Below are 12,180 nucleotides of genomic sequence, written 5' to 3' on the forward strand. Positions count from 1 at the left end.
AGGAACAATGAAACAGAATCGAAGACCCAGATACTAATCCACACACCTTTGAATACCTGATTTTTGACCAAGAAGCAAAAAATATCAAATGGAAAAATGAAAAAAAAAGCATATTTAACAAATGGTGCTGGCATACCTGGATATCAACATGTAGAAGAATGAAAATAGATCCATATCTATCACCATGCACAAAACTCAAGTCCAAATGTATCAAAGATCTCAACATAAAGCCAGCCACACTGAGCCTCATTAAAGAGAAAATGGGAAGTACATTGGAACGCATTGGCACAGGAGACCACTTCTTAATATAACCCCAGCAGCACAGATACTGAGAGAAACAATTAATAAGTGTGACCTCCTGAAACTGTAAAGATTCTGTAAAGCAAAGGACATGGTCAACAAGACAGAAGGACAGTCTACAGAATGGGACATCTTCATCAACCCCATATTAGACAGAGATTCAACCTCCAAAATATCCAAAGAAGTCAAGAAATTGGTCATCAAAAGAAGAAATAATTCAATAAAACATGGAGTACAGACCTAAACAGAGAACTCTCAACAAAAAAATCAAAAATAGCTGAAAGACACTTAAGGAAAAGCTCAACATCCTTAGTCATCAGAGAAATGCAAATCAAAAACAATTCTGAGATTCCATCTTATACCTGTAAAAATGGTCAAGATCAAAAACACTAATGACAGCCCATGCTGGAGAGGTTGTGGGATAATGGAACACTCCTGTATTGCTGGTAGGAATGCAAGCTGCTATAGCCTCTTTGGATGTCAGTGTGGTGATTTCTCAGAAATTTAGAAAACAACATTACTCAAGACCCGGTAATACCACTTTTGGATATAAATATAAAGGAAGGTCAATTGTGCCACAAAGACATGTGCTCAACTATGTTCATAGCACCACAGGAAATAACCTAAATTCCCCTTGACCAAAGAATGGATAAAGAAAATGTGGTATATTTACACAATGGAGTACCACATAGCAGAAAAAATAACAACATCTTGAATTTTTCAGGCAAATGGATGGAGCTAGAAAACATCATTTTGAGTGAAGTAACACAGACACAGTAAGTCAATTATCACATGTTCTCACTAGCAAAGAAAATCAGCCCACAAATCACAATCCCAGAGACCCTAGACAACAATGAGGACCCTCAGAGAGACATACATATATCTAATCTACATGGGATGTAGAAAAACACTAGACCTTCTGAGTAAATTGGGAGCATGGGGACATTGGGAGAGGGTTGAAGGGGATGGGAGAGGCACGGATGGAAGCAGAGCAAAATTTAGAGGTCAATTTAAATCAATAAAAAAAAATCAAACATGACTGGAAAATACAGGCAATGAAATAATTCCTAATGATATTTTGCTACACTCATACATTGGTGCCTAACACAATACTCTTCAGAGAGACTTCATCCAGCAACTAAAGGGAACAGATGAAGAGACTCACAGACAAACAATAGGCAGAGCTCAGGGAATCCTGCAGAAGATGGGGAGGAAGGATTGATTATAGGAGACAAAGGTGTCAAGGGCACCCCAAGAAAACTTACATACTCAACTAACCTGGGTTCATAGGGGCTAACAGAGACTGAACCTATAACCAGAGAGCCTTTGTGAGACTGACCTAAGCCCTCTGCATATATGTTGTAGTTCTGTAGTTTGGTCATCTTGTGGGACTCCCAATAGTGGGAGAGTCTGTCCCTGATCCTTTACCTGCTTTATGGATTCTTTTCCACAAGGTTCCTAGTCTTACTTGATAAGCCATATTTGGTTGATATCCATGTGAGGCCTACATTTTTCTCAAGAAAAATGGCGAAGAAGTAGATGTGGGGGTGTTCCGCAGGGAGGAAGGAAAGGAGAAAGGAAAATTAGGATCAGAATGTAATATAATAGACAGGAATAAATTTAAAAGATTTTAAAAAGAAATTGTTTAAGTTCTTTCGTTTTATTTTACTTTTGGTTTTGTTTTTTAAAGATTTAATTTATTTTTAATTACATACAGGTGTGTGTCTATGTGTGAGTATGTGAGCCTGAGAGAGCAGGTGTTCACGACAGCCAGTGGTATCTGATGCCTCTGGAGTTGAAATATAGGCAGTTTGAGCTGCCTAGTGTGGGTGCTGGGAACTGAACTCAGATCTTCTGCAAGAGACCTTTCTTTAAACTGAGTTGTAGGTGGCGACTGCTCATTTTCTCCCTGACTGCTCAGACCCGAATAATCACACAGAAAGTATATTAATTACAACACTGTTTGGCCAATGACTCTAGCGTATTTCTAACTTTCTCTTATATCTTAAATTAACCCATTTCTATCAATCTGTATATTACCACTTGGCTGTGGCCTACTGTTAAGGTTGCTAAGGTTCTGGTGTGTCTTTCTCCTTTGGCAGCTACATGCATCTCTTTGATGCCACCTACTCTCACTCTCTATCTCTCTTCTGATTTCCCACCTGGCTTCACTCTGCTAAGCCATTGTCCCAAAGAGTTTTATTCATTAACCATTAAAAGCAACATATATACAGAAGGATATCCCACATCATCTCCCCTTTTCTGTCTAAAGAAAAATCAAGGCTTTAACTTTAACATAGTAAAATTACATATAACAAAACAGGTTCAAGCAAGAGTTACAGTTATAATATTTAGTTTATTTGTATCTGGCAAAACTGAAGAAAATATGTGATTATCTATTTTATCCTTGTGAGTCTTAATTTGATATCTAATTCATTTCTGATCATAATTAAGGAAAATTAAAACTATGTATGGTCAACTCTTAAAAGAACTCAGAAGGAATAATATTACATAAGTAAACAGAAAGTGCACTATAAGCATCTTCCAAAACTCTAGAATTGACAGAAAAATCATGCTGCTTGGAGAGTCACCCGTAGTTCTTTATAATGTTGGGGTACCCATCTTCAGCCTACAGACTCATAGTATCCAGAAGACGTTTTCATAAAGCAGCAAATTTGAAAGGCTGTTTTGCATATCTTGTCAGTTTGTCAGTCACTTTCTTCTGTAGCCAGCAGAATGTCCGGCAGGTTCTTCTGTGAAGCTCGAACCCTAAAGGACTGTCTGACCTTCTTTAAGCAACTTCAGCAGTCATTTTCCTCTGGGTCCTGCATGTCCAGTTTATACAGCATACCCTCAATCAGTCAGGGCTAGAGCAGTTTCTTGCCCAAATAGCTAGCAAACTCCATAAGAAGACTCTGCAATATCTGTCATCCTTTTGAAGTAATTGGTTCGGGCAGAAGCAGACATGTCTCACTGTCAGAAAAGTCTAACTTCTTTAAGCATTATAAATGCCATATTCCCTAGGTCTTTGGAATGTTGAATATTATTGATCTAACTGAAATATATCTCTGTATATCTAGAAAACCTAATTAACATGACTACAAGTTTGATTATTATAACTGACTATCAATTAATCTGTATTTCTTAACTATACATTACATTTTAAGTGAGCTGCACAAACACAATACCTTAAGGGCAGAAATACATATACACAATGTAGCAAGTTGGCCTTAAGTTTTTATCAATAGACCAAGATCCATTCCAATGCAAAATATTCATCTTTATATCTTATCTCCTCTAAGTGAAAACAAGCATTTATAAATAATCATTTTAGAAATTTGAGCTTAGTTTTCTCCAAACTGCTTCCTGCTGTTTGTTGGATGAAGTATTCTGAAGGGTTCATAGAGACCTTTCGGTGGGGTCTTGTTCCATCAAACCACTTTAGCCTGGAAAGAATGCACAAGTTCTCATCTTCTGTGAAAACAAAAGCAGAAGCTCTTTTCCAAAACTACATAGTCCTAGACCCAAGTTTTGAAGTGAAGATACCTCTTATATATATATTAGATGTAGTTATGTATATATGTAGTTGGTTTAGCATAGCAGCACCCAAAATGAGTTGTCTCTCTGAAGCCAAAAAAATCAAAGAAAACACAGTAATATGCATAATCCAGATTCTCTTTGTATTTTCCATCTTTACATGGCTTTTTTCTTTCCTTCTTTAGTTTAAGACTGTCTATAATCTTCTATATTACTTTTCTTGTCTCCTTAAACACTTTCTTTTATTTTTCAAACATGTTTCTTTTCATAACAGTCTATACTTTTTTTTATTCTCTTTTCCAAGGCTACGTACATTTATCCAACACTGTGACCCATTCAGAGGTCTTTTTCATCTGAATCTGTCTTTTTTGCATATCTGCAATCATTTCTTGACTAAGAGTGTTTTGTTATTTTTTTAAATGATAACATTTAAATGGCTAGGACAAACTCCGCAGCCCTGCCTGTTTGTTCCACCCTGTCCAACATAGCAGAGGGATGTTCACCACCTCTGTAAGCCATCCTCACCACCCTAGATCCAGGGACACAGAGGGTCTATGCTGCCATAAACAACTGGTCCTATGCAGCTCACAAACTCCACTTAAATGTAGGACTTCCCAAAATAGCCAGAGTTCATGCTGCCAGGAACTGGAACCAGGAAGCTGGATCTTAAAGAAGTCATGCATTTTTTCCACTAACACTGAGTCAGGAAGACTTCTCTTAAAGGAGCCATGCCTCTGCTTGCTGCCAACAGTGTCTATCTGAAAAATGTGGCTATCAAGAAGCTGTGCTTAACTCTGCCCTTCTGGCTCTAGAAATCTTTCCCAAGCTCTCTCGGATTTTATGTGGATGTATTTTCCCCATGTTGGGAAACCTTTTGTCGGAGTACAAAAGAATTTCATGTTAGCCTGGAATGAAGTATAACAAAGGTTTATTTATCTAGGGGTAAATTCATAGAAAGAGTAGTGATCTGCAGTCCTCTGCATGTGCTAGGAACTGGAAATGAAAGCAATAGCCAAGAGGCCCACATTTGCTTTATGTGTGCATTTATAGTACATGAAATCATGCCCAAAGTGGGCCAGTATCTTAAAGGCTATTGGCTGAAGGAGTTCCCACAGCATTGAGTCATCTCTCCAGCACATCCCACACCAGGTTCAATTTCCAGTGTAGATTAAAGTAGGTGACTACATAGATGTAGGAAGTTGGAAGTTGTGGGAGCAGAGAGAGGAGTGAAAGTGACTCTGACTTCCTGGCTTCTGACTTAGACGTTGCATACGACAAGACGTTTCTGGAGGATAGATGATACATGATTCAGGGGTGGATGGCATCTCATATCAAGATATAAAATCTGATTGGATGAACACACACGTGTACACACATAAACACACCCGCATACACACCAGAGAAAATGCTAAGAATTCAAGCAGGAAATGAAGGACTTACATCAAAATGAAGGAATGGCGTTATTGAAACCTTGCCTCTCCTGGATCTGAGAAAGAAGCCTGACTCCAGGATGCTGTTTTTGCCTTCATGAGTGATGTGCCCTTGCCTACTAAAGCTACGGAAAGCAGAGGTAGACCTAACAAGGTGTTATTATCAATTAGCCCATTCATGGGACACAGCTGCCAAACAAGAGCAGAGACTGATACCCAGGAAAATGGAACCACGGTGGGGAAACTAGAAAGAAATCAATGGACAGAGCTGGATCATGGGAAGTGCGGGAAGTGAGAAGAGGCGAGCAGAGCAGTCAGAGGGAAGGACAAAGAAGAGGAGTTGCCCCATTAGACTCCCTGGAATCATAAGTAGGATACTGAGCTGTGGTGGGGCTGTGGGAAGGTTGAGTGAACGGTGAATCTAGGATACAGATTAAACCCTTGACACCAAGGGGGGTCCATTGTGTTGAATACTGGCTACTTTCTGTTTCGCCACTATTGATCACGGTGTTTTCCCTAGAGAAGAAAAGATCTTGTCACTGTGGTCTATTTTTATCCTTCTCTTTCCTTCAGTATTCAACTCTATTATGAGTTTTAAGCATGAATACATTTTATTTGATCTGTGATTTATTCATTTACCAAATATGTGTTAAACCTCACTGTATTTCAGGCTGTCTGGCTTTTTGGAAGTTGCGGCAGAAAATATTGCTGATGATGAAGTGTATTGCTGACCAGTCTATGTGTAACCCCAAGCAAGCCATTTTTCCTGGAAACACCAGTGTGTCACCTGCAGCATTTGTAAGATTCTTCTTACTCAACCCTTCCATGACACATTCAGTGCATTGCCAAAACAATTATTAGGCATAAAGTATGTCATATTCTAATCCAAGTGAGAACACATAGGGAAGACTATTTTCTGGTATGGGGATTGATATAAAAAGTCTTACAACCCTACAGACACTGAGGGTTATATATTCCATCCATTGTCTTCATTCAAAAAAACCAAATTGGTCAGGAAACCCACCCATTTAGACTCAACATGTACTAGGATTTGTTATCCAAACTCTACCAGTAAGACATTGTCTGAATTTCTTTAATAGCAACAGGACATCATTCAAATTTTAAAACAAAACTTTACATGAATGACTGAGGACTCACTGCAATAAGTGATGTTATAATGGAAATAGAAATTGTCCCGTGCTGAAAGTGGCTGACATGGCAGTTTTCACTTCCTCTTCCAGCTCAGAAACTAAATCGTAGGTACAAAGGTGGCTTCCAAAAAACCGAGAGAGTGATGGGGATGGGTGGATGACTGATGGTTTCCAGCAGAAACAGTAAATAGATAAAGAACATGGACTGTTAAGAAGGTCCTGATGAGATTGGACACAGTCAAGGTGTGTTGTTTTGGGAGACAGGGTCTCATATACCCATGGTTAGCCTCAAGCCAATGATGTAGCTGAGGATGACCATGAACTTCTGGTTCTGTGCCTCCAACTTGAGAGGGCTGGGATTACAGGCAGGTCTCTCCACTCCTGGCTTTCCTGGAAGGTAGTTTCTAATGAAACTAGTGATTATGACACTTTTCTTTAGAATTGATAGCAAATGGGAAGAAACTTGGATGCCCCATCCCTGGTATAAACCACTATTGCCTTTTCTCTTTGCCTCTTGCTACCAGCATTAGCAATCACCAGGAGAAATGGAAACAGAGCCTGTGTGCTTTAAAGACTGTACGAGCAGAGGACTAGGACACAGGCCACTACAGGCATCAGTCCATAGCTCAAGGTGAATGGGGGAAATTTCACAAAGCCACACTCCCTAGATAAAAAAAACCTACAGGCAGGCAATAGCTTTGAGAGGGACAATTGGCTCTCTCTGGGGATGAACTTACAATGGGTTATCCAAATCCAACTGCTCTGCCCCAAACACATGTTCGTAAGGGCAATGTGAGATGGACTCAACAGGTAACAGATTTGAGAAGAGAAGGAGAGGTTGTGAATTTGAGAGGGAGTTGAGAACCATGGGGGAAGTTAGAGAGGGGGAGGAGTGGAAGTGATGTACACTGTGTGTGGAGACCAGGAGAGTGTCAGTCTGAATGAGGAAGGAAGGAAATCGAGTTCCACATGACTCAATAACCCGTCTTGGATCAAACTTCTAGAGTCTGATATAGGGTCCTTTATTTTGGGCAAATAAAAGTATAGCACAGTATAGAAACAAGTTTCCTGGTGTAACACACAATCCCATGTGCACAAGGATGCATGATGATATTGAAACTCCTCTAAAAATACATGTCATTCTTACATGAGGATGGGTTCTAGAGACAGGCTACATGCAGTATCTTATGGGCATATGGAAGGATCTGATGTGTTCTTGGTCACACAGACAACACTGGAGGTTTTTGGGCTATTAGCCACTTCCTGTCACAGTTGCGTCTCCTCATTGAGTTTGGTTCATTACATGCATTGAGAGAGTGCATTGAGCCAAGGGGACACGTTAAGGTCTCAGTATTTACTCATTCTCACTGCTTTTGCAAACTGGACTTTATCCCTAATAGCACCAGGCAGTTTCAACCCAAATGAAAATCAATGTAAAATCACAATCGATATTTAAAAAAAAGATTTATTATGAAAATGTATGAAATCAATTATACGATCATATCCAATAGCAAAGAAACAGTAATGATGGACCATCTCCATGGGAGACACATGTCCTTCAACTAAATACAAATAGCAGAAATAACATCAACTAAAATAACAGTCTGTGAATATTTAAATTAAGAAGTAGCCCTCCCTGACGTGACTCTTCCTGCAGCTCAGTTCATCTCCAAGTCATTCACGTACTCTTTGACCCAGGGCAGGCTGGGGTCAGCACAGACTTGTTTGCCCCTTCTGGTCAGGAATCTGGAGAAGAAGAAGAGGACAGATGAGAATCCCATGGGACCTTAGAGGACATCTACCACTGTCCTTTGACTGTGATAGGAAACTCATTCTGTTTGAGCATTGCTTCTATGGGCAACCACAGTAGATGGGATCTTTCCTGGATAACCTTGACCCGTCTAGACTTCCTGTAACTCTGAGCTAACTTCCTGTAGCTGTGATCCCAGGGGTTCCCTATATCAGGAAACGACGAGTTTTAGGATCAATATGACTAGGTCGTCCAATTTTTCATTGCTCTTTGAAATGGCCTTTCTACATATAGTATGCATTGTTTTTTATTGCTTCTGGTTTCATAGCCTCTTGATATTATCATCCTCCTCAAGAGTGTCCCCTTCCCCATTTTAATGACCGTCCAGCAATTATCAGAACTCAAAATTGACATCATGACCTTGCTGTTCTTTGACAGAGCTTTGATACTTAGAACTGAATCCCTTCTGGTTGATAGTCCTTTCACCTGCATCTGGCCCTTTTTGAGTCTTGCCCTCACCCCAGTGGATACTTACACCACAGCTGGCTTGGAGCAGAGGCTGCTGGTCTCATAGTAGTCTGTCACAAATTTGCGAGGGAGCTGCGAAGAGGTGTAAGAAAAGCAGCAGGAAGTGGGAGGGTCAGAGCCCACTGGAAGAGAAAGCAAGTGTAAGGTCAGACTTGTGCCTGGTGCTATCCATTCTAATCTTCACTGAGCATCCCTATCACTAGAGCTGGAAACATGGTGCCCTGAATGCGTGGCCATCCACCCAGAGTGGGACTTTTACTCTAAAAAGACCATCCTGGAAGAAGAGAAAAAAAATTCTAGAAGATTGAAACTGGAGTGAGTCTCTGAACATCTCCCATTTCCTTCATCTTACAGGTGGGGAAATCAAGGCAAAGAGACAGACAAAACCAGAGAGAAAGCCAATTCAATATCTGGCTTCCAGCCCATATTTTCCCTTATTGGCTGTTAAATCTTTTTTCCCTTTCTTTCTTTAAGACAATTTTTTTTCCAGACAGGGTTTCTCTGTAGCTTTGCGGCCTTCCCTGGAACTTGCTCTTGTAGACCAGGCTGACCTCAAACTCACAGAGATCTGCCTGCCTCTGCTTCCCCCTCCCACACAGTGCTTCGATTAAAGACATCTACAACCACCACCTGTCTCGACTGTTAAATCTTAAGGAAACAGGAGCTTAAGTAGTGATGTTTGGTAGTTTCTACATTTAATGCCCAACTCTGGAATACTCCCAGCTCCCTTTTGCTCCCTCCCCAAACCACGCTGTTGTGTTGGCCCCAGCTGGAAAACCGAACCCACTGGGTCTCAGAGCAGCAATGGAAGAATCAACTTACTTGGTGCTGAGAGCGCTGGAGTGCATAGGACAGCTACAAACAGGAGGAGAGAGAGGGTATATGCACAGAGCTTCATGGTGTTGCTGCAGGAGGGGTCTGTATAGAGCTGAGACTGCAGAGCCCAGAAGCTTCAGAAGCTGACTGAGTGTTGTGCTGCTCTGAGTTGGAAACCCCTCTTTATAGGGACTCTGGGGCTTGGGACAGAGGTTGGGGGTGTAGGGAGGAAAATGGAATTTCCTGAATAAAGGTGATGTCATGGCATCAAGAAGTTACCTGAAGTTGGCCAAAAGTGAAGAGCTCTTCCCTATTTGTCTTCTCCCAGCAGTGACAACATGGAAGAGAAAGGAGGGAGCTGGAGCCGAGAAGTGGGGTGCACGCTGGATGGGGAAGTGGTACGCCAAAGAGGATGACTGAGAGGGGTGTGTGTGAGAGAGAGAACCCCAGAGGAAGGATGCAGTGTTCACACTTGCTAGCGAGGGCTTGTGGGAAAAAACTCACTGCACTCGGTGGTGAAGCCTTCATGGCAGTCTTTCCAGGTTGTCTGGAATCTCTAGAACAACCAAGGGGTGTGACCACAGACAAAAGACACTGACCATTCCAGACTTTTCCACACACAAAAATATCATCTGAACAGCAGCATTCAGAAGGGTTGGTTTAGGAGAGAGAGAGAGAGAGAGAGAGAGAGAGAGAGAGAGAGAGAGATTTCAGGATATTTTATTGCAATGATAAGAGAGGCAGAAATATAAACCAAGTATGGGAAACCCAGATAAAGAATGTTCTAGTACACAAATAAGGATTGATGCCTAGTGATGTGTATATTCTACCGACAGAATGTGTAGCCCACCTAAGCATACAGCCATTTTTTAGCCAGTCCCTAGGAAATGCCTCATGTTTGTAACCTTTGGGGACCTCTTGTAGGAGATCCAGCCTACCAAGGCTGGGGGAAAAGTCAGAATCAAAGTAGGGCAAATGAGGAAAACTGGACGAAGGATCCAGTCTTGTTCACCTTTGGCTCCATTACCCCGATTCTCCTGCTTGCCCCAGTCCTCACAGTGCAGCAGGCTCCTCTCAGGAACAGAACATAATCAAATAAGGAGCCAGACCTCCTGGGTGTTTCCAAGTTAAAAGTTGGAAGGGGCAGAGCAGAATCTTGAGGTCCTTTGTGGTCATTTCACAAAGTACAAGCTTCTCCTACCTCACTGTTCCTCTTCTTACCTGTCTCTGCTGTTCTTTCTGTCCTCAGCCTTGTCACCTAACTCCCTGGTCGTGTGTTCTGTGTTCACCGACAGCATAGAAGCTGGTCTTTCTCAGGACCGTTCAGGGTTGATGCAACTTCGTGTTCATACATCAAGGGTTTGGGTCTTGGCCTCTTGGTCTGCATGGACTTCATTTTCCATGGCATTTCAATTCAGGCGACATCCTCCTTGTCTGCTGTTTGTCAGGACAAAAACCCTGGAATACAATCTCGTCGTTTCCTCAGGGAGACCTAGCTTGTTGATGCCCGGACAGTGACAGAAACAACCGTCCCCTGGGGTGGAAAATAAGGAGGGCAAGAGAGGTGGTAACAGGGCATCAGGGAGTCTGAGGATGAAGGCTACCATTCATGTAAAGATAGAGTGCTGAAGAAGGCTGAAACTCGTCAGGTTAAGGAGGAGACTCTACCTACATCAGGCAGCGTGTTCATGTCTGTTTCACTGAGGGGCTGCCGAGCCATCTGATCTGTGGCACTGGAGGATGGCAGATATGAATTGACGATTGGTCTATGGATCTCATTGTAAGTAGGGCAAACTCAGAGAGGGCAAAGACTATTCCAGAAGGTTAGAATTGAGTGTGTCTCAGACTTTATCACATTGCTTTCATAATGAAGAAACACCAGGGCATGTGGAGGACTCCTTTGAATCAGTGGTGTGAGGCAGAGCCCATCCACAGTCTGACTCCAAGCTGGTCCTTTCTTCCAGTGGTTGCTAACTCTCAGAAAGTGGGTACTTGGGTATTATGACTGTCGATAGGGTACCAGATGGCAGTAGACCCTTGGGAGAGATCCAAGATCCATGGAGGAAAAAGAAAATGTCCATGTGGATAGCTTGGCTTCTCCTACGAACAAAATGATGGTTAGGACTTTTAAGGAGACCACTGAGCATTGGGAACCAAAAGTGTGAGCATGCTTAGATCTAGGGTATTCCTAGAGAGCAAATGCTGAGAGGGGAGAGCATGGTGAGCTTCGGCACAGAGTCATTTTGCAAAGATAGTAAATCAAGAATTGATATTGCCAGTGTGTTATCTATGTCACTTGGGGAAATGGGAGCAGACATTGAATTGTGGGAGGAGGAGAACATAGATGGTTACATACAGTGCAGGTTCAGAGCGGCATCTGTACCGAGGTACCAGCTGTAGTAGCCCATCAGCTACTGCCAGACCCTGGCCACCAGGCCTTAGTCCCCAGCCACAGCCTTCTCCTCGGCTGTCTAGAGTAGAGGGCAATGATTTGTAGGGTGTACAGTTCCTGAGAGAAGCTGCCAGTCTCTCCAGTTAGGGTGGACTCAGGAAACTCTCAGCCTTTCTTAGGAAGTCACTGCCTTTGATGCTTGTACATGTGTTTCTGCCCTCTTCCTGTTCTCTTGAGACAAGACAACAGCCTGGTAAAGCTTTACTGAGCACCTAC

The 12,180-nt window shown here is 42.1% G+C and overlaps 1 protein-coding gene across 2 annotated transcripts; it reads right to left on the reverse strand.

Moving 5' to 3' along the window:
- Positions 1-8,076: 8,076 nt before the first annotated feature.
- LOC121456922 (C-C motif chemokine 4-like) lies at positions 8,077-9,594 on the reverse strand. 2 transcript variants are annotated; one of them, XM_041665471.1, is made up of 3 exons: positions 9,519-9,594; positions 8,704-8,818; positions 8,077-8,149 (listed from the first exon to the last, which is right to left on the reverse strand). In XM_041665471.1, exons 1-3 carry the CDS (start codon positions 9,592-9,594, stop codon positions 8,077-8,079), a joined length of 264 nt encoding a protein of 87 aa, XP_041521405.1. The 2 variants fall into 2 exon arrangements, with proteins under 2 accessions (XP_041521405.1, XP_041521404.1); XM_041665470.1 differs by having other exon boundaries at positions 8,077-8,164.
- Positions 9,595-12,180: the final 2,586 nt, after the last annotated feature.

Source organism: Microtus oregoni, unplaced genomic scaffold (genome assembly GCF_018167655.1).
Source record: "Microtus oregoni isolate MIOR12 unplaced genomic scaffold, Mior012 000015F_ref0000493, whole genome shotgun sequence".
NCBI lineage: Eukaryota > Metazoa > Chordata > Mammalia > Rodentia > Cricetidae > Microtus > Microtus oregoni.

What these genes read in the sequence shown, in the direction of transcription:
- LOC121456922 (XM_041665470.1), bottom strand. Translation starts at nt 9,594, where the DNA reads ATGAAGCTCTGTGCATATACCCTCTCTCTCCTCCTGTTTGTAGCTGTC. An exon ending in TCCAGCGCTCTCAGCACCAA is followed by an intron (nt 8,819 to 9,518) that starts GTAAGTTGATTC and finishes TTTCTCTTCCAG; the next exon opens with TGGGCTCTGACCCTCCCACT. An exon ending in TGCTCCAAGCCAGCTGTGGT is followed by an intron (nt 8,165 to 8,703) that starts GTAAGTATCCAC and finishes CTTCTTCTCCAG; the next exon opens with ATTCCTGACCAGAAGGGGCA.